This window comes from Anolis carolinensis, chromosome 2, assembly GCF_035594765.1.
Source record: "Anolis carolinensis isolate JA03-04 chromosome 2, rAnoCar3.1.pri, whole genome shotgun sequence".
NCBI lineage: Eukaryota > Metazoa > Chordata > Lepidosauria > Squamata > Dactyloidae > Anolis > Anolis carolinensis.
The window spans coordinates 36,216,545-36,239,920 of NC_085842.1; the positions used below are offsets into that span (position 1 = coordinate 36,216,545).

General features: G+C 38.4%; 1 protein-coding gene across 16 annotated transcripts in view; it reads right to left on the bottom strand.

The window, feature by feature from the left end:
- The window catches only part of cfap20dc (CFAP20 domain containing), a 294,908-nt gene that overhangs the window by 141,691 nt on the left and 129,841 nt on the right, over positions 1-23,376 (bottom strand). For 13 of the 16 annotated variants that reach the window (XM_062969646.1, XM_008105414.3, XM_008105415.3 and 10 more), the window contains 3 exons: positions 19,541-19,655; positions 14,775-14,928; positions 7,754-7,894 (listed from right to left, as the gene is read on the bottom strand). In XM_062969646.1, coding sequence (XP_062825716.1) covers positions 7,754-7,894; positions 14,775-14,928; positions 19,541-19,655 — 410 coding nt within the window. The remainder of the gene's footprint in view (positions 1-7,753; positions 7,895-14,774; positions 14,929-19,540; positions 19,656-23,376) is intronic. The other 3 variants (XM_008105418.3, XM_062969648.1, XM_062969647.1) reach the window with 1 other exon arrangement.

Consider the following 23,376-nt stretch of genomic DNA (forward strand, 5'->3'; position numbering starts at 1 on the left):
TCGTCCATTTCATGTTGCTGAGGTTGAAGATGGCTTTCTTTTTGTGAGAAGACCGAGGCAAAGAAGGCATTAAGCAGTTCTGCCTTTTCCCTGTCCCCAGTCACCATCACCCCATCTTCTCCTCGCAGAGGCCCTATCGCCTCCTTTTTCTTCCTTTTTCTACCAACGTAAGCAAAAAAGCCTTTTTTTTGTTGTTTTTAATGTCCCTGGCAAGCCTGAGCTCATTTTGCGCTTTAGCCTTGCGAACCTTTTCCCTACAGGAGTTGGCTATACGTTTGAATTCTTCTTTGGCGATTTCTCCCCTTTTCAACTTCTTGTGCATGTCACTTTTGAGTTTTAGCTCAGTTAGAAGTTCTTTGGACATCCATTCTGGCTTCTTCGCACGTGCCATATTTTTTTTCTTTGTTGGCACTGTTTGCATTTGCGCCTTGAGTATTTCACTTTTAAAAAACTCCCATCCATCGTTAACTCCCTTGTCTTTTAATATTGGCGTCCATGGAATGCCGCTCAGTATTTCCTTCATTTTTTGGAAGTCAGCTCTCTTAAAGTCCAGAATGCGTGTTTGACTTGTCTTAGTTTCAGCCTTCCATTGTATCACAAACTGTAGGAGCACATGGTCACTTGCCCCTAAGGATCCGACGACTTCTACTGTATTGATCAGGTCTTCCACATTTGTTAAGATTAGATCAAGAGTTGCTGATCCCCTTGTTGCCTCCTCTACCTTCTGGACCATAAAATTGTCTGCAAGGCAAGTGAGGAATTTGTTGGACTTAGTGCTCTTGGCCGAGTTTGTTTTCCAGCAGATATCAGGATAGTTGAAGTCGCCCATGACTACTACATCTCTTCTTTGTGCCTGTTTGGTCAGCTGTTGACAAAAGGCTTCATCAACTTCTATATCCTGGTTCGGAGGTCTGTAGTAGACATCCACGACGAGATCTTTTTGAGTCCCGGTTCCCTTGATTCTTATCCAGATGCTTTCAAGCTGGTTTCCCAGATTACAGTCTTGCATTTCTTCTGCAACGTAACTGTTTTTGACATATAAAGCTACTCCCCCTCCTCTCCCCTTTGTTCTATTTCTGTGAAAGAGGTTATAGCCCTCAATGGCTACATTCCAGTGATGGGAGTCATCCCACCAGGTTTCAGTGATGCCTATGACGTCGTACGTGTGGTGCTGTGCTAAAAGTTGGAGTTCGTCTTGCTTATTTCCCATGCTCTGTGCATTAGTGTAAAGACATGTAAGCCCTTGTGACCTCCTCTTGAGCTGTTTATTTGGGATTATTGTGCTCTCGGTAATTGGTCCTTGCTGTGTTTGTGTAGCCCCCCATTTAGCCTTTTGGCGGTTCCCTGTGGTCGTGGGTAATATAGTGTTTGCCAGGCTGTTGTTCCCCTCCCCCAGTGGATCTAGTTTAAAGTGCGCCTGATGAAGTTTGTGAGTCTGTGTGCAAAAAGATATTTTCCTACTTGTGTGAGATGCACCCCATCACTTGCCAGTAGGCCATCCTCCTGGAAGAGTAGACCATGGTCAAGGAAGCCAAAATGCTCCTCTTGACACCATTTTCTGAGCCAGTTATTGACCTGTACTATTTTTCCGGCCCTTGTAGAGCCGTGTCCTACAACGGGGAGGAGGGATGAAAAGATCACCTGTACATTACACAGTTTTAGCTTACTTCTGAGGGCTCGAAAATCATTTGTGATCTTTTGAAAAGTATGCCTAGCGGTGTCATTGGTACCTACATGAATCAACATAAGGTGGGGAGGGTGTGATGACTCATGGGCCTTGTAGTCCTGTTCCTAGTACTATTGTGGCAGACGAAGAGGAAAACATGGGGTTTTCGCCGGTTCAGCAAGAGCCGGAGTCTCTTCACCTGCAGGAAGTTGATGTTTGCCCTCAAGAATTCAGCCAAACAGGCCTTGGGCAGAACTCCCCCCCCCCCCCCCCCGGTTTTCCAGGAGGGAAAATTATTCTAAAGATAGGGGAGTCAGGGAGGCTAATCGGAGAAGCCTGAGAATCGCTGCCAAACAAATGGCTGATTAGGTCTGCTTCCCTTGGGAAATTCTAAGGAGTCATGCATCTGGACAGAGTTGGGTTTCGCTTCTCGTTCTCTAGGGAAAGAGTTCTGTTGGCGGGAAAACGAGACCCAATATAGGTGTTTGGCGCGAGGGATTCTTTGCGGAGTCACTTGATCAGCTTGAGGAGAGAGATCATGTGTGGACTTCGTAATCCCAGTTCCTTGCTTTCCGGATCTAGCTTCAAGCCTTGCCTTGTCTCACGGTTTTACCACGGACTCTGTTCATGCTTCATGTTCGTCTTGCCTCCAGTCACGGATCTAGTCAAGAATCAAGTTTATTTTCAGCCTTGTTGTCAAGCTTCATTGGACTTTAAAGACTGTTATTTCCCCACACTATTGCTTGGCAAAGTGTGTGTTTCGGTCAAGTGGATTAAAACTTTGAACTCTAATATCTTATATTGGACAATACATTTCTGGACTATATTTGACCTCATCTGAAAGGTCTGCTTCTGAACTATATTCTTCACTTGTTTTTATTGATTTTATATATTTCTTTAATAAAGATATTAGATAGAGACTGGCCTCTGTGTAAGGTTATTGGTGCTCTGCAGCCAGGGTCCTGACAGAGGGTGATGGGGCTTTAAGAGCCTGCTGAGCCTCTGAGTGATATGGTGTATTTTTGCCCCGGGAGGCAGCATGTTTCTCGAGCCATCCCATCCGGTCTGGAAATGATGGCTTGCGTTCCTCTAAGGAGGGAGTCACCTACTACCAAGACCTGTTGGTAGCATGAGGGATCTAGCTGGAGATTTGTGGAATAGGTAGGCTTCAGAGGACATACTATTCTAACTGATTATAACCTTCATGTTCAGAAGAAAGTTAAATGAGCCATGTTTTTCTCATTTTCAACTTTTAGAAACCTTCATAAGACACTAATTACACTGTTTATTTGGTATACCCAGGCAGATCACTTAAACATTATCTCTTTTCTTCTGAGGTGTTCAGTGACAAATGTTTGATTAATAAAAAGCCCAACATATTGTTGTCTGCATATGCTCTCAAAGTCTTTTTTGGGGGTATTGTTTGGAATTTAACTTCAGAAATTTCTAGTGGTGAAACTTTAACACAGTGTACTGAATGAAAAGAAGAAGCTACTGAACAAGGTCTTGGAGAGCATAAACTGCCAAAATGCCTTGGGTTTTTATTAATAAATCATACATCATTCAGCTCCTTGGGGCTTGTCTCTTATTTTCTGCTGATTATATTGGGTGCTCTACAATTTTTATTTAATTTGATATATATATATATATATATATATATATATATATATATATATGTGTGTGTGTGTGTGTGTGTGTGTGTGTGTGTGTGTGTGTGTAAGTAATAGACCTGTGTCAATGCAGCTTTCACTGACAATAGTTTTTACGCCCAATATTGCAGTGGTCTCTCTCGTTGTCCTGTACGATGTGACTATACATTAGAAATGGAAGATTACATTAAGGAAGTGTTCTATACAAAATGAAATGCAAGAAAACAATAATAATAACAATAGTTATTAGCATCATCATTGCAATCATTATTATTTCTTTCTCCTCTCTCCATATGGATTGAGACAGGGAACAACAGATTAAAATACAGCAATAGACACACAACACAGCTGAAAACATGAACACCAATTAAAAATACATAATCAGTTAAAAGAGCATAACATGTTTAAGAAGCATAAAGACATAATACATTCATGATTTAAAAACTTGCAATTAAAAAAACCTATCTCTATAGGCTTGCTAGAAGAGATTGTTCATTAATGCTGTTTTAAACAAACCTAGCGGTTGGATCTCTTCTGGCAAGTCATTCCACAATTTAGCCTTAAATATGCTGTACTGCAGTTTTGACGCAACAGATCTACATGTTTATCCCTCTGAAAATCTTCACAGAGGGAGAAAGATCAATAGCGAGAGAATCATGTACACATCAGAATCTAGAATGGCCAGAGAAATCTTTGAGGACCTACTTAGGCATGTGAATTCTGTAATAGATTTTAACATAGATAGGATTTATAGGGATCATGCTGACAGATGCTAACCTAAAGACAAAGACAAATTCAAAGGAAATTAATGTTCAATTCTGAAGGGTGCTTGGATGTGGTTCATATATCATCTTTTCTGGTTATTGACCAGGAACCCGATGTTTCTTGGTTCTTCTCTTTAGTGATAATGATCCATCTCTGTATAATTCAGGCAACAAATAGGTTAGCTTCAGTGGTGTGGTACTGCTAATGTCCTAGGTCCAAGCAGATAACACCATGTAACATTATTTTTCCCCTAGCTTATAAATGTTGTTTCCTAATTGTTTCTATCATAAAACTAAGGAAAAAGTTTATTAACTGCAAAAAATCTTGTTTTTGCAGGACATCCTGCAGCACATTTTGCTAGTTTTTCAATAAATATCTCATCAAATCTCAACTAATTCAACATAGTCGTGGCTGCCACAAAAACTACTTTCAAAGTAAGTGCCGAACAATTAAAGAGGAATAACACTTTCAAACCAGGAACAGATTTTTTTCCCAATTGTGTTACATGGTGTAATGGGCTAGTTGGGTCGATACAGCCTCAACATCTTAGCCGATTTAAAATTGAAACTGAATAAATCTAAAGTCCTATACTATCTGTCCTCAGTATCCATGGATTCTGCACATAAGGATTTAACCATCCATGGTTTCAAAAGATTAAAAACAATGCCATAAAGACAAACCGTGATTTTGCTATTTTATGTTTACTGTGTCATTTTGAGGGATGAGCTCCCACTGTTAGCCCCAGCTTCTGCCAACCTAGCAGTTTAAAAATATGCAAATGTGAGTAGATCAATAGGTACCACTTCAGCAGGAGGATAACGGTGCTCCATGCAGTCATGCTGGCCACATGGCCTAGGTGGTGTCTATGGACAACACTGGCTCTTCGGCTTAGAAATGGAGATGAGCATGATCCCCCAAAGTCAGACATGATTAGACTTAATATCAAGGGGAAACCTTTACCATTACCTATGTCATTGTATACCACAGGGCTTGAGCACCCACAGATTTTGTATACATGGGAATCCTGGAACCAAGAGGATACTGTATAAGGAACATTTATATTTACATAAACATCTGAATAATGTTAGTGTAGCTGCTATCTGGTCACTATGATTCATTATTTGTTTCAGGATACTGAATGCATGTTTATCCCATGTTTATACTTGTATGAAGCCATAATGCATTTTCATTAAAGGACATGGTTAAGTTGAATAATCAGCAAAGTAGTTTTTACTTCATGCATAAAAAGTATTAATAGCATCATTAAAACTTTTGAATGAATCCATCCAGTGTACCCATGCTCATCTTTACCCCTCTCCATATGATTTTATGTCATGCATCATAGTGTCCTTGAACTTTAAAATAAAAGACATTGAAATACCTAGATGAAGTCTTGAATTTTTATTCAAACATATAATTAAATGGCTTATAAAATTAAAGCAGATCAGGCTGTTATATAGAGTAGGAAATAAAAAAATAGAAAATAATTATACCCCTAAGTGGTTATCCAAAATTAAATGAACTCTATTACCTTTTGTTTTCATTATATTAGACACAGAAGGACTACTATGGTAACTTAAACCATTTACCATTCTTATTTTGTTGCCATTCATATTAATAAAGATCTTTTTTCATCATGGAATTTAATAGAGAAATAGTACTTTCTTTTCAAGAAAGATATTAACATAGCTATTCTTGAAAGGGGACAACAGTTTGGCAGCTATTTCTTTCTTTAAATGGAAAATTTGAGCAAATTTGGTATGGTATGAGGCTTAGTGCTAACATAAGTGACCATGTCTTACATAGAACAATCAAATAGGAATTCTGAAGGGCAGAATATTTCAATGACTTTGTCTTCTACTTGTTCTCCAAACCAGTTCAAGAATAATTATCCAAATTTGCTCCTTCTTCTTTGTCTAGAGACCATCATTTTTTCAAAGAATAATGATCAGAGATTCTGAAAAACTGCCACATGGATGCAATCCAACACAAACCATAATGCCTTTTCTGAGAACAATTGATACAAAAAGGAGATTCTGGAGAGGTAAGTTATGCCTTACTTTCTGTTTCAGAGACCAGATGAAAATCAGTAATTTACGTAAGTAGTGTAAAACCAGCCCTAATGCAATATTTTTTTACTGACCAGTTATCAACACTATTTATTTATTATCTTGACTTTCTCCCAAAACAGAATTCAAGACAGCAATCTATCAATCTATATACAGTAGTGTCTCACTTATCCAAGCCTCGCTTATCCAAGTTTCTGGATTATCCAAGCCATTTTTGTAGTCAATGTTTTCAATAAATCATGATATTTTGATGCTAAATTTGTAAATACAGTAATTACAACATAACATTACTGCGTATTGAACTACTTTTTCTGTCAAATTTGTTGTATAACATTATGTTTTGGTGCTTAATTTGTAAAATCATAACCTAATTTGAGGTTTAATAGGTTTTTCCTTAATCCCTCCTTATTATCCAAGATATTCGCTTATCCAAGCTTCTGCCGGCCCGTTTAGCTTGGATAAGTGAGACTCTACTATAGAAGTAAAAAGCAGTTACCCAAACTTTATCACATCCCAATACAACTAAGAAATGGAATATAACTTAAGACTGTGTAAATTATAGGGCAGGCCTCTATAAACAAGAACTGACTCAGTTCTCTAGTTTCTGAGTTTGTATGTACAAAATAGATACTATATTAAGCTAGGGTGATGGAAGCTGAATTTTTCCAAGGTAAAATGAGCTCCCCTCTCCTCCTCTGGTGTCGACAAGTAAATCCCTTTTGCTTTCTTACAAGAAAATAACCACTCGGAATTCATTTTCAAGGGGCTACTGCGAGGGGTACACCTCAAGACAATGTTATAAGTAAAGTGGTAGATGACTGCTTTGGGGAACACAAGCATGTAAGACAGGATCCAACTCATATGAATCACTTCCTTAAGACTCGTTTTGTCAGATTAACTCTTTCCCCATCAGATATATGGGCATGTCAAACGTTTGATTATCCTGATGCTTAACCTCTACTCAGGACAAGAGGCTAACACTAGGACAGAATCTGGAGAAATGGAATTGTTTCCAATGAGAAAGGAGGTCAAGCAAGGCTGCATTTTATCACCCTATTTAATGTGTATGGTGAACATGTCATAGGTAAAACTGGATTACACTGAGAGAAAGGAGGAGTAAAAATTGGAGTAAGGAACATTAATAATTTAAGACATGCAGAATAATTTAAGACCACTGGCAGAAAATGGCAGACTTGGAATGATTATTGAAGAAAGTCAAGGAAAAAAGCGAAAAAGTTGGTTTATAGTTGAGCATTAATAAAACAGAGACTAGGACTTGGAATTAGATAAGATCCTCACAAATAAATATGTAGCATTGAATACCTAGGTTAGAAATTACATGGCATTGTTTTTGATCTTGATGTGGTAGTATGGTACAGCCCCAAAGGGGTATGTGTCTATGAAATGCCCACCACCAGTACATGTTTGTGTGTTGTCTTGTTTAAAAATTTACTCAAGTCTTTTGTGTTTTACTTGTTCATTCAGAGGACAAAGGCAATGCAAATTGGCTCTTGATTGAAGAGGACATGGCCCTGAAAACATTTTTGATATTTTTAATCAAAGAGTACTGTATTTAATTAACAAGCATTAGTCTTACAACCTACCCAATTCCGGTGAGGTTAAGAGTTGACCTCCACATTTTTGTTCTGTTTGACGAAGCTTGTTCATATTCAATAGCTGTGTGACTTGTGATACATCTGGATTTAACTGACAGGTTCGGGGAATAGTATCTATTGGTCCAGGAACTGTGAATTGAAAAATCCTTGTAAATCTCAGGGAAAAGGGCAAAAGCTTTATTTATGTATTTCACTTGTATGCCTCCTTTCTCTCAGGGTGGGACCCAAGGTGGCTCCCAAAGTAAGTCACTTTAAAAAACACAACTTTAACAGTAAGAATTTAAAACAAATAAATATTTTCACATCTAACAGCATAAAATCATTTAAAAGACAAAGCTAAAATGTATTGTTGTTGTGGGACTTCAGGTCATTTCTGACTTATAGCAACTCTATGCTGATCCTGGCAAGTTTTATGGCAAGATTTGTTCAGAGAGGTTTTCCCTGAGGCTGAATGCGGTGTGATTTTCCCAAGGTTTCCAAAAGGCTTCCATTGACAAATGGAGATGTGAACTCTTGTTTCCCAGGGTTCAACTTCACTGGCCCTCTTGGGAGTATAACAACCCACAAAACAATTACCAGGACCCCAAAAACTTCATAAATATATAGCATCCATATATTAAAAGGTTTTAGCCTCTGCAGTTACAAACTGAAAAACACTATGACACTTGATGAAAAAAGTAAAGCACCTAAAAAGCTCACATGTGTATCCTATCACAATCCTTCACTTCTTAACTGGTTATCACATTTTTGGAGGAAACTTTATTTCTAAATTAGTAATCAACAATCCTTGGAATCTTCATTACTACAAATGGATGGGACCACTTTAGTTTCAAATGATATGGCAGAGTCCCCAGAAACAGTGCTGCTGCATCCTTCTTCCATCCTTATCAATGTAAGATGTGTGACTACTGACACATTTTAAACCAATGAGGCATGTCTCAAGTAACTGATATGACCTCAGTAATACAGGCAATACCCAGGTTACAAATAAGATAGATTCTTTAGGTTTGTTCTAAGTTGAATTTGTTTGAAAGTTGGAACAAGGACATTTTTAAAAGTGTAACTCCAGATATATATAGATGTAAAACACACACATATATACATACACACATACATATGCTTTCGATAACATTAGGAAAGATTAATATCTCTGTGGTGTTTGTTTTCCTGTCTGTGTCCCCGTTCAAAAGATTTCACCATACTATCTGCCCCTGTGATAACTGGATTTTGGTGAAAACAAGGATTGCTGAGAAAGCCTCAGCTGAGACACCTTTCCCCCATGATAACTTTTTCAGGAGTGAATTTCCCTTCAGAGGGGTAGATTTCTCTCACTTTCTTTTGTCTCACCCACATTCTTAAATATGAATTGTTTGTAAGTCAGATGTTTTTAACTCGGGGACTGCCTGTATATCATGTTATTTAGCCCTATACAATAAAAACTACATAGGATAATATGTAGACTGGGGTTAAGTGGAGCAAAATAATATATACTACAGCTGGACTATCAGCTATAGTGCAAAAGATAAGTTTGAGAGGAGACATGACTGTCATGTTTTATCATTTGAAAGACTGTTATAAGGGAGAGGGAGCAGGCTTGTTTTCTGCTGCCTTGGAAACTAGGACTTGGAATAATGGCTTCAAATTACAGGAAAGGAGATTCCACCTGAACATTAGGAAGACTCACCTGACCTTGAGAGCTGTTCAACAGTGGAACTCTCTGCCTTGGAGTATGGTGGAAGCTCCTTCCCTGGAGGCTTTTAAACAGAGGCTGGATTGCCATCTGTCAGGAGTGCTTTGATTGTGTTTTTCCTGCATGGTAGGGGATTGGACTAGATGGCCCATATGGTTTCTTCCAACTGTTATTCTATCAAAGGGCTCTTGTTTGGCTCACATAAATTAATCTCTATACGGCTATAAAGAATGGAAGGTCTGTCTTTTTAGAGGAGGGATGGACAAGACAATGATCTCAGCCCTTCTGATTCCATAAATCTACAACTAATCACCAGCTGTTATATCTTTTCTAGGAAACGTAATTGCATATGCATGATTGCTGTTAACTTACTATTCAAATAATTTATGTATGGGGATAAGAATTAATTAGATTTCAGGGCGGAGGGGTTTTGCAATTAAAATACACTGAACAATTTGCTAGTCTCACAATTCAGATCACGGTGATTTCTCTGAAGTATCTAATATATCCATGCTGTTCATGTGATTTCAGCAATGACTTTCTTCTTTCCCTGTTCTATTACATTTGAAAAACATACAAAATTGACTAAAATTAGATTTTTTTTCACCTAGCTATTGAGTCACTCTGAAGTGTCTACTTGGTATGAGAGGTACCTGTAACTCATATCTCTATTACAGCAAGAATCCCAACACCCATGCTGTTCATCAGAGTTATAGCAATACAGCACCTTTATCTTTTGCACATTTCATGAAATAACAAAAAGAAAAATACTTTTCTTTATCTGCTAATTATTTTAATGCATACATGAGGGGTGTGGGTTTCTTGATACTGCAAACACATCCCTCACTCCTGCATACTACTTGACAAGCCCAGCTCACAAAGCAAAGTAGAAAGCAGCAATATAAAAGCATATTACTATTGAATAGCAAAACTCTCCTAGATGAAACACTGTCTTGTATAATAAGCCACAGTACTACAACAAAATAAACAAAAGAACTTCAACTAGAAAAAACAAGGGAGATGCCAGGAGAACCAGCTGAATACATAAATCATTCTGCATCAGCTTTATAGCTTATAGTTTAATAAGAAAATAAAATGCTGAAACAAAATGTGAGGATACAGCTCAACCTCCAGAGTAATATCCAAAGAGATTTGCAGAATGAAATCTACTTATCCACCTGATTCTCAATTCCATGGATGGCCCCAAAGGCTCAGTCTAACTGCTCTAATCCTGATTAAAATGAATAGAAAGTTTCCTAAAATCATGGCAAGATAATTAGCCTGTATTGTTTCACAGATCAGAGCAATTTTTGCTCATTTTTAAAAAATAAAAACATCCAGTCACTACCACATCAGCATTTCCCCTTCAATGCAAATACTCAGGAAATGCCATTTCCTGGTTTCCTCCTCCTTCACATTCTGGTTTACGTCTCTGAGAAAGGTGAGGAATAGTTCCCTACTTAATTCTCAGTCTGATGGAAAGAATGCAGGCAGCTGAACTGAAATACCCACAATAAATACAAAAAGAAAGTAAGATAGCTTTTCTACCACTTCACTTCTTGGCAAAAATTTCCATTTGTTTAGAATTCAGGCCTGGACTGGCAACTATTACAGAAAGATGTGAAGAGGCAATGGAAATGAAATTATCAGGCTATCAGAATCTGTGTGTCTTTTGGAAACTGGTGAACAGAACACGGAGTGCAAATATAGCAATGTACATCCCTTTATGTTTATTTAAATTTGAAATTTTGTTGATTATTCACCCCAACTGTAGAGTAGATTTTGGAGTTCTGTTTCAATTTTCACCATCTCAAATAACTGGGGCATCCACTAGTTTGACCATCACAAAGTTCACCTCATTGGAATTGATGAACAATATAATAATAATAGCAGATTATTGGGCGATCTTATTTCCTACCTTGAGATCAACATTTTTACTTCTGCTCCTTCCTTTCATTTAATAGTCTGCAAGATGAAGTTCTATGAAAACAAAAATTGACTCAAGAAATTTTGTATTTTTGATGTTTTTATTCTGTGGTTAATTGCTTTTATGACATTGTTGTTATGTGTTTTTATTCTTTGTTATATATATATATATATATATATATATATATATATAGAGAGAGAGAGAGAGAGAGAGAGAGAGAGAGAGAGAGAGAGAGAGCGAGCATATTTGTATTCTGGGCTTAGTCCCCATGTAAGCAGCCCCGAGTCCCTTCAAGGAGATGGAGGTGGGTAATAATAATAATAATAATAATAATAATAATAATAATAATAATAATGATGATGATGATGATGTTGGTTGGTGTCATCAAGCCCCTTTGGTGAATTCAAGTTAATAGCTACATTAAATCGCTCCTTTCATTATACATGCTTATGCATTTGAAGGATTTAAAAGGCTGGTGGGGGAGGATTACGTTTTTGTAGTACTATTTTACTCAGACAGATATCAATTATAATTTTTGAAGGATGATAAGACTGACATGTATATCCCAGTAAAGAAATAAGAGCTACATTTTGTTCTGTGGACAAGTGTCTTTAATTCTCTATTTACTGTATAGGAAAAGTTTGTTTGTTTATGTTTACTTCATTCATCTCAGTTTTGGAATGTCTTTCCTGATGAGGAACATAGCTGTTTCTTCTTTTTCTTTTGGAAGGCTGAAGGATTTAAGCTGTTGATCAATTTCTCCTATTTATAACTGTCTGCAATTTGGGTTATAGTATTAGTCTGTTTAAATTCTGTGGGGTTTTACTATATTACATTGAAATTGCTGCATGACAATGTTTTGCAAAAATGCCGAAGCAGCTCTGGTGAGGCAGGGTAAAATGTTTTAAATAAATTCTGTCTTCAAACATAAATCAGACATAGAGAAGGCATTCAAATCTCCTCCTCTCAGTCATAATGGGAAATAATCTGATAAAAAACTTCAAGGAACTCACTGCCTATCTTAACAAGCAGAGATACTGCTATTCATCTTTATGTCCCTATACTCTGTATCATATAGCACATATAGGCAGAATCCACTCCCATATCAGCTTGATTGTAAAGTAATGCTGATTCTCTTTTGCCTTCAGTTGGTAGAACACCATGTTCAGCTGTCACCCTTGTGACCACCACTCAATAAACATTTCAATGTGACAGACTTCATCCTCGACTGACACATAACAAATCAACTAAGTAATGGATAGCAAAAAGCTGCCTGCACAGATGGTATTGCTCTGAAAAACAAAATGCTGGTTCTTGAAAACTAGAGCCTTACAAATTCAAATCACCTGGACAGAATAAACACAAAATTAAAATGGCATCTCTACGGTATCATCTTTTTCTTAAAAACAAGCAAAGTACTTGGATCACAGTTGCAGGAATATAGTACAGGCTAAGACAACACAGTCTGTTAAAATCAAAATACATTTGCTCACTAATGAGAACATCCAAAATTTACCACCTGGTTCTGGGGAGACTGTAATTGCAGGCAATCATCTAAAACTGTCTCCTTTCCCACTAATGGCCAACGAGAAAGCCCACAGCCATTGACAATTCCTCATTCTGGGCAAGCGGGGATCCATTTCACTACACCTGAGAAGCAGAGCTAATACAATTTCAAAACGTTTTCAGGAGCTCATGACTGCTGTTTTCCCCTAGGTGTCATCCACAGTTGCCTTCCATAATGAGAACTCTTCCTCATCTTGGACACAGTATAGTCCACCAAAGTTTGATCAGGTGGTGATCTGAGAGAAAAATTAATCCCGTCTGTAATATTCAGCCTTATCTTGAACCAAATATTATTGTTACGGAATTCTGCAACTCAAAATGCATTCTTAAGTCTGTATCCTGCACCATTAAAATCTTTTTTTCATTATCATTTCGGATGCCGTGGACAGTGGCATTTTCCGCTGCCTAGAAAATTACATCACTTGAGATTCCTTTATGCTTAAGATGTTGCCATGTTAAGTACCAAGGGGAAATTCTCTAAAACTACTGTTCATCTAGGTAACACTAGGTAAGGTTTTTTTTATCGTGTTAGAAGTGAATTGAGAACATAGTACAAGGCACTTTTGGTGTGAGAGACGTTGCTCAGGGGATATCCGGATGTATTACCATCCTGCTGGGAATCTTCTCTCATGTCCCAGTAAGCAAGGTAAGTAAAGGAGACAGAAGATAGCAAACCCACTATATGAGTGAACCGATATTTGAGAAACAAACCCATTATTTTGATCTCAAAAACAAAAATCAAGATTCTACTATATTTATATTTCAACAACAGGATCATTATGTCTGCAGTCGGTAAAGATTTGTACAAGGTGACATTTTGTAATGATAAACTTCTTCCTGAGGCAGGGAGGCAACATGCTTTGTAAAGAAGGAAAATGTGTAAGATCAGAGAGTTAGATGGGAGGAAAGACTTTTAAATCAAAATTCCTGCTCCAAAGGGCACGTGTTGCTCAGACAGGAACCTATGCAATCCTGAACATTAAAAATAGTTCTATTTGATTCGAAGTAGAGAACAAGATCAAAATGGGTTTGAAAAGCAAAGCAAGAAAGATTCAAAATTTAGTCAAATGAACAGGCTCCAGGAAAAGCTCACATTAACAAGCAAAAGAAGACTCTCAGTTATTTCTGGCTAAAAGCTTCTTAAAGCTTCCTTGTGTGGAAGAGCTGGGAGGTTGATGGATCTGAGTAGAAAGAGGGACTGGGGCATCATATCAAAGATTAAAATTTAGCTCAGATATTATAGAACGATAGGAAAAAATAACTAAAATATAGTAACAGGGCTAAATGTAAATATGAATATATTGTTGACTAGATATAGGATTTTTTTCCACCAATATTGGGAAGAGAGTTAATGTGAAGTTCACCAACTATCTAATTTCTTCCTCACTGTCTGGTTTCTAATGATGGCTAAATTTTTTATGGATACTTTTCACAGCTTTCTCTTTAGAAGCCACCTTGAGAAAATGATATCTCTCAGTAGAAGAGCCCTCTAATAATTAATAACAAGTTCTCTTTCACAATGCTTAATGAAATACTTAGCTACAGGTAGTTTGCCAGAAGATTATTAGCAGTTTTGTATGCTAATTCAAAAATGGAACCTTTTCCACAATGCAGTTTTAATGAAGATGGTGCTTAAGTGCCCACCTACACTGCAACCACACTTAGCTAATGTCACTGATAGCCCATGAGCAAGAGAGCTACATGACCTGTGCCCACATTAATTGCAATAAAATAGTTTAAACTTTCAAATAATTAATCACAGAAGCTTGACAGACAAGCTTGGAATTGCAATCTAATGGAGTTCCATGAGGTTCGAGTTAACATACCTTCATCAGATCTGTCCAGGGGATTAGACTTCAGTGTGAAGATCTTTCGCAGCTTACAGTTAGCTGAAATAATAATGCCATCCAGTGACTGGAAAACAGCTCCTTTGAATATCTCACTGGTGAATGCTACCAAGTCAATGCACAGATTGCACCACTAGAAAAAGCAAAATAGGCTTTGGTGACATCCTTGCATAAGCTGCAATAAAAACCAATATTGAAATCTGCTATATATAACAATACAGATTGTGTTTCCATGTGTCTGTATCTGCAGCAGATCCAAAACCTTATCTGAAACGTAGTCTGTATACTAAAGGTTCCTTATTAGTGAACGCCGGTGCTTCTTAAGTTATCTGATCTCCGATAACTTAGAGCAGACCTTTTGAAATCAGTGAATTTCACATTCACTACGGCTTTCCTATTTAGCAGTTGCTTCAGTAAATCTAGATGGAACTAGCAACAACCAGTTTTGGTACTTGTGGATAGCTCCTTCTCCAAAAAGGAGCTATTATATGACATGCCACATATGACATGTCATTTTATCCCCAATACTTTTCAACTTTTACATGACACCACTGGGAGAGATCATCCACTGGCATGGGGTGCTATCAATATGCTGATGATGCCCACACATATTTCTCCTTGCCTTCAAAAACATCCTTAGCTAAGGACAGTGTTTCTCCTCTGAATGTCTGGAGAAGGTAATTGACTGGATGAGGAAAAACAAACTGAAAATGAATCCAGATAAGACAATCAAAGATCTGTCTCTACCAACAGGCCTAACCAGCAAATTTTGAACTACGAATTTCAAATTGAAGCTTTATTAGTGTTGGTGTTTTAATCTTTGTTCTATGTTTTTAATATACGTATTTTAAAGTCCTTTTTTGCTTTATCCATGCTTTAACTATATTTTCTCAATATGTGAGGAGAGGTGGGTAACAAATAAAATTTATGATGATATTCAAATTGACATTACATAACTGAGCTGGAGTCATGGAATTGCGTAAGTTACTCCAATTGCTTAATTGCTCAAATTAGATAAATAATTCAAACCAGTTAAAACATTTAAACTGAGTTTAAAATATTTTGAGTATTTGGAGATGTATTTATTTAGTTATTTATGACATTTATATCCCACCCTTCTTACCCTGAAGGGGACTCAGAAATGGCAGGAATCTTATACTTTAGCATTAATTATATCTGTTACTATATTTCTTATTGCAGATAAAGTGCGATATGAAATTTATACTGTTGAATTAGTCTTTCCCATGTCAATGAAGTTTTTCTGTAGCTTGGAGATATTTCCTGTCATTAATATTGTTAAATATTATAAAAATGATTTCAAGCACTCTTTTCTTTTTGTGACTGAAATTATGCTGCTTTCCTCCACACCAGCTGTGCTTGTTGAGTTGAAACAGCTGAAAGGTCACTGTGAGCTGTTGCTCACTTGACTGCAATACCTTCCTCAATTGGCTGCTTACTCTTCTAGGTTCTGTACAACTTCTCTGATTGAAACTTGAATTTTCAAGATGACAGCTGGAAGTTCTGCAGACATCCTATTACGATGTGATGATTTCCCCAGTACAAACTGAAGCTTTACTTATTCTGATTTTTAACATACTGTAACTGCTTGTTCTAAATCAGATTCTTTTGGTCTTACAATGATCTCACAGTGATGAGAATGGACTTCAGTTTTGCTTTCATTTGATGCTATAAATATTTTCTACACTATGGACTCCGACACAGAGGCACCTGTATCCGACCTTTTGTGCCAATCTGAATATCTTTCTCGCCTTCTGTGACCTGCGTGCTTGTGGTCTCAGGGGAGCTAATTAAATTAATTTTGTTCTCTGCTTGTCACTTTCTTTTCTTAGAAGTGCAAATCTTCCTTGTCACCTTTGGAATCCTTCTGCTTCTTTTTCACTAATTCTCTAAATACAGAAGCCACGATTTACTGTGCAGATGATTTTAGATCACCCAATTAAGTTTTAAAGAAAGATTGATTAAAGTAATTGTGTGATAGAGGGAGAAAGAAATTAAAAACTCGACTTGTTGGCTAGGCAAGAGAAACAAAACTGAATGGATAGAACAGAATCGGTGATCTCAATGGACTTGATTTTTGGGGACTCCATCAGGTTGGTACAAGGAATAAACTTATTGGTTGTGAGTTGCTCCTTCAACCTACACTTTAATACTACTTTACCACTACAACAACATTAATTTGGGAAAATCTGACCATGCTCATCTGCTACTGCTACATGTGCTTCAAGAACAGAATCAGTACTGAAAAGGAAATCAAATTACACACGGCAAGCATATTGTCACAAATAATAAAAACACTATATAAATTGTATATATGCCAAACAACGATAAGTATTAGTATGTGCTGAAAGAAAACACTGCTGCGCTTACAAGAGAAATGACTGTAGAAGAGTAACATAATAGATGTTAACCAAAAGTTTAAAGGAAAGGAATAGTCACTATTGTTAATCATACATTAATTTCAGAATAATGCAATTGGCATTGCCACTTCTGAAGTGCTTTCTAGCAATTATCTGCGTTTTAATATGCCCCTAGAAATAAATTATTACCAATGAAATATTGTTTGTTCCCTTGTTTACCCCCCCCCCCAAATAACAGTACTAAAAATGATATTTAAAACTATTAATTATGTAGGCCTTGCTAAAATAGCAATTCCTCCCCAACATTGGTTGAAAACTTGTGATTAAAAGTAAAAACAGCAGGAAGTGTTTTGAAGAGAAGGTAACAGGTCGGATATGGAACAAACAAAAGCAGTTGTGAAGGGCAGATAGAATACTCTATGCTTGGTTGTGGAAGAGTAGAAATCCCCTTAGTGAACAGCTGGATATAAACCCTATTTGAAATGGCAGAAATAAATATGTTAATAAAAGAAAAGTCAACAAATTACTTTTTGCAAGACTGGGAGCCATTTCTTATCTTTTTGAGGGAGAGTGAGAATGGAATAACGTTTGTGTGTTTTGAAAATTAACTCTCACAAGAAAAGAGCACAATGATGTATAAAGTTTGTAGAATCAGTGGTAGTTCATATCAATTTAAAACTATCACTAGTAGAAAAGCGGGAAGTCAGTTTTTATAGTTTAGGTGTTTGAATTTGCTGGTTGTTTTCATAGTTTTAGATGTATTGTTTTTTAAAAAAAATATTGGTGCTATTACATAGTTGTTTGTATAAAATTTAATAAACATAAATAAAAATATTTTAAAAGCTGTGAAGGTAAGCAAGATATCATTCACCAACACTATACATAAAAATAACAGGCACTTGGATTTAACAAAAGCAAAAGAACCCTGCTTCAGCTCTTAGAAAGCTGATTCTTGCTACATATGACAAACATGGGTTAGTCAAGTTGAAGATCTTTTGAAGACTTAACCCATTTCATTTGAGACCTTGAAAATATTCTGCTAGCCTTATGGACTAGTGGCCTAAATTTCAATGCTAATTGTTTTTTCAACCCTCTGTGGCAATCAGAGATACCAAATAGGCTTGTTGTTGTTGTTTACTCATTCAGTCGCTTCTGACTCTTCGTGACCTCATGGACCAGCTCACGCCAGAGCTTCCTGTTGGTTGTCGCCATCCCCAGTTCCCTCAAGGTCAAACCAGTCACTTCAAGGATACCATCCATCCATCCATCCATCTTGCTCTTGGTCGGCCTCTCTTCCTTTTTCCTTCCATTTTCCCTAGCATCAATCTCTTCTCTAAGCTTTCCTGTCTTCTCATTATGTGGCCAAAGGACTTCATCTTTGCCTCTAATATCCTTCCTTCCAGTGAGCAACTGGGCATTCTTTCCTGGAGTATGGACTGTTTGGATCTTCTTATGGTCCAAGGGACTCTCAGAATTTTCCTCTAACACCACAGTTCAAAAGCATCTATCTTCCTTAACTCAGTCTTCTTTATGGTCCAGCTATGGGGAATACCATTGCTTTAACTATACGGACCTTCGTTGCCAGTGTGATGTCTCTGCTCTTCACTATTTTATTGAGGTTGGCCATTGTTCTCCTCCCAAGAAGTAAATGTCTTCTGATTTCCTGGCTGCACAATAGGCTTGCACAATGGTATCAAACAAATTTCTCTCTCACTTGGAGATGATCTTTTAGAAAATGAGAGTCACAATGTTATGTCCAGCCTAGAGAGAAAGGTCTGCATTGGAAGAAGAACTCAAAGGCACCGTTGATAACTTTCCTCTGAAAACAACAAAGCAGAGACTGGGTCCTCCAGAGAGGATTTATCCCCCATCCCAAAAGAGGGGGGTTCAGATCTATCCTTGAGCCCCAGTCAGAGAAGGCATCTGAACCTGCAGGACACCAGGATCCAGTCAAGTTGAAGTGCAAGGCTCCAAAGAAGTTACCTCAGGAGTGATGTTTCATTTAATAGTTACATGTGTGAATGTGTTTCCCAGATATCACTGCATGCAAATACACTTTGTTTCAGTGTTTAATGCTGAGAACATGTTGCTTTAGTGTGCCTTGTTCACTTGCCCCAGCATTGTTCAAATTTCTTCTTTACTGATATTCCAGTAACCTGCTCTTGCCACATTTAACAGCTCTTCTGGATATTCCTTGCTTTGACTAATGTCAAGGTAAAATTCTGCACATAAATTTGTAGGAATTGAAGTCCAAAACACCTGGAGGGCTGAAGTTTGCCCATGCCTGTTATAGATAAAGAAATGTTGCAATCCAAGAGAAATGGGACCATAAATTAGTATTTTAAGAAAAGTAAGAAAAATACCTACAATTTTGCGCTTGATCATAAACAGAGGTATTTTTGCATGTAGAGGTGTTACAGACAATTCCTTGTGGATCGTTGATAAATATAATCTTCTTTTAATATTTCCTAAATCAGTTATCCTGTAAGAGAAATGTAAGGGTGGAAGGGATAAGAGATAGATCACCATCAATTCAATAAATCACTATATCTCCGCAACCACAGAAAACTATCATTCATATGCAGAACCTTTATATCAAGGACAGCAAGTGGTGAATTTAAGTATTACCTTTTTTTTACAAGATAAGTAATAGGATTTCTCTCTCAAATTCAAAGTTAGTGGCTACAAGCCTGAATGTATAAAATCACTTTACATGCTAATTTTATTTCAGTGCTCTGTACTTTTCACTAGATTTCCATAGCACTTCAACCTATGAAAGAATTCAATTTATATGAACTGAGAAGCCACTAGCCTTTAATAATCATGCTTCTTTCAGCTCCTTAAGCCCCTGTTATCTTGAAACAGACTGTCACCCCACTAAAAAGAAAATCATTATAAGCTCTCCTTTAAAAAAAAAAACGTACCTGCCATTTTACACAGGTTCTTTGTTCGTTTAAAGATAGATATACCAGTTTCACTTCTTGAGTACATACCTCCAAATCAAAATTAATAACACACTCATTTGTTGATAACTATTCAGGTTATTCCTCCAGTGAAACTCAAGATACTGAATTTTAACATCTCTAATAGATTTCAACTACTGTGATGTGATGTTGAGCTTTACCCCAGATAGCTAAAGAGGCTCCTTTGTATAGACAGCTTCTTATGGTTTGCAAGAACGTTGTTGTTTTTGTTGTTGTTATGTTTATTTATACCCTGATTTTTCTTTCCAAAAGGAGACTCAGTGTTCAAAAGTTGGCTTAATTTCTCTACAACTTATCTCAACAGAAAATACCTCACTATTCCTCCTGAAGGTGCATTTTTAGACTAGGAAAAGATGTAGTTACTGTATTATTGATCTATTTTAAACACACTGGTAATTCCTGTTGCCTGTATTTTCTCTCCTTAAGGAAAAAACAGTTTAAAAAAGACATCCCATATGCCCTTTAAAAAGTGCTTTGTTCAGTTATTCCCTCTATTTCTGATGTGAAGAGTATGAATAGTGAATACTCATGACATCACTTATATGTCAGTAGGCTTGGGGAACCCCAGAACTTGCAGAAATATAAAAATGGCAATAGAAAAATAACCTATAAGAAGCCCAGGTCTAGGAGACCTCAATCATTGCCCAAAGAACTGTAAATCTTTTTACGAATACTATTTTTAGAATTCTTGATTAAGGAAACATAGATTTAAAATGTTCAAACAAGCTTTTAGTCCTGTATAGGTGTGATGGCAACTGTTTGTATGACATAGCAATATAATGATGCCCAAGCTCTTTGGTAACTTTTCAAAATTAAATTATGCCATTGTTTAACTCAGGAGTGGGGAAAACATGGGCTGAATGTACTCTTAGGATCATTTTTGTAGGCCTCAAACATCCCCAAGGGTGTGGGAGGTAAATTTGACACTTTTTGGCTTCCTGGAACAAGTTAGATTGGTATATTTTATTTCGTAAATGAAGTAATCTTGAAACTGACCATGACAAATTGCTGGGCGGGGGGGGGGGGGGGGTCATTTAAGGTTTGGGACAAAAAAAGCCAATTAATTTTTAGAAGAATGCTGCTTGTCAAAAGACTTCCTAATCCCCATAACAATTGCCTCTTTCGGGTTTAGACGAAGCATGGGAATGTTGCAATCCTCCAAGGTAAAAGGTAAAGGTAAAGTTTTCCCCCTGACATTAAGTCTAGTCGTGTCCAACTCTGGGGGATGGTGCTCATCTCCATTTCTAAGCCGAAGAGCCAGCATTGTCCGTAGATGCCTCCAAGGTCATGTGGCTGACATGATGTGATGACTCATGGGCCTTGTAGTCCTGTTCCTAGTACTATTGTGGCAGACGAAGAGGAAAACATGGGATTTTCGCCGGTTCAGCAAGAGCCGGAGCCTCTTCACCTGCAGGATGTTGACGTTTGCCCTCAAGAATTCAGCCAAACAGGCCTTGGGCAGAACTCCCCCCCGTTTTCCAGGAGGGAAAATTATACTAGAGATAGGGGAGTCAGGGAGGCTAATCGCAGAAGCCTGAGAATCGCTGCCAAACAAATGGCTGATTAGGTCTGCTTCCCTTGGGAAATTCTAAGGAGTCATGCATCTGGACAGAGTTGGGTTTCGCTTCTCATTCTCTAGGGAAAGAGTTCTGTTGGCGGGAAAACGAGACCCAATATAGGTGTTTGGCGCAAGGGAGACTTTGCGGAGTCAATTGATCAGCTTGAGGAGAGAGATCGTGTGTGGACTTCGTAATCCCAGTTCCTTGCTTCCCGGATCAAGTTTCAAGCCTTGCCTTGTCTCACGTTTTTACCACGGCCTCCAGTCAAGGATCTAGTCGAGAATCAAGTTTATTCCAGCCTTGTTGTCAAGCTTCATTGGACTTTAAAGACTCTGTTATTTCCCCACACTATTGCTTGGCAGTGTGTGTTTCGGTCAAGTGGATTAAAACTTTGAACTCTAATATCTTATATTGGACAATACATTTCTGGACTATATTTGACCTTATCTGAAAGGTCTGCTTCTGAACTATATTCTTCACTTGTTTTTATTGACTTTATATATTTCTTTAATAAAGATATTAGATAGAGTCTGGCCTCTGTGTAAGGTTATTGGTGTTCTGCAGCCAGGATCCTGACAGTTTGACTCCGCCACCTTAAGCACCAAACAACCTAAGGCCAGAATGTCTACAGGAACTGGAGCGGAGGCTCAACCAGCCAGTTACACCATTTCCCAAGATGAATTCAATCGAATTCGAGACACACTCCGAACGCAGGAGGGAGAAATACGGGGCTTGAAGGAACGCGGAGCCCGTCTCCCTGCCCTAGCGCTACCAACCAAGTTTTCTGGAGAAGCCTCCAAGGTTCATGTTTTCTGTCGCCAGTGCCAGGCGTACTTAGAAGCCCGCCAAGCCGAGTTTTCCCAAGAAGATGTCAAAGTGGCGTGGATCTACAGTCTCCTAGATGGGCATGCGGCCACTTGGGCGACGGCGCTATATGATGCGGGTTCCACGCATCTAAGTACCGCGCAAAATTTCTTGAACCACCTTAGAAAGACCTGGGGGATGGAGGACGACGAGGAGGCGGCCGGCCATAAACTCCGGCGTCTCTTCCAAGGGGACAGGCCGTTGTCCCAGTACATAGCCGAGTTCCGGGTGCTGGCTCAGAGCATCGGCTGGAACGATATAGCCCTTAGAGGACAGTTTCGCGAGGGCCTCAACATCGAGATGCAAGAAGAAATCTCTAAGGTGGATCCCCCAGGGACTCTTGAGAGACTCATCAACCAGTGTTTACGAGCCGAAGTCCTGCTTGCCAACAAAAAACAGTGGCTCCGAGGCCAGAGTGGAAGAGCCGGAGTGAAACCTCCCGCTTCTGCCAGTGTTCAGCCACGTCCAGTATGGAGATCCCCACCGCCAGCCCCAAACCCCATGGGAAGCGAGGAGGAGCCGATGCAGTTGGGCAATGTGCGCCCCCGACTAGATGTTGCCGAAAAGGCCCGCCGCCAACGTTTGAATCTGTGTTGGTACTGCGGGAATGGGGGCCACTTCGTCAGAGAATGTCCAGCCAAAAAGAAGCCCGCCGCCCGCCTGGCGGCGGCGTCCTCCGCGGAGGTGGAGGCGGCCGCGGCGGCTGGAGCAAAGCCGGCGGGGGAAGCCAGCGACCGGGCATAGAGAGGCTCGCCAACCCGGTCAAAAACCCCACTCAAGAGCCGCAAACCGGGAT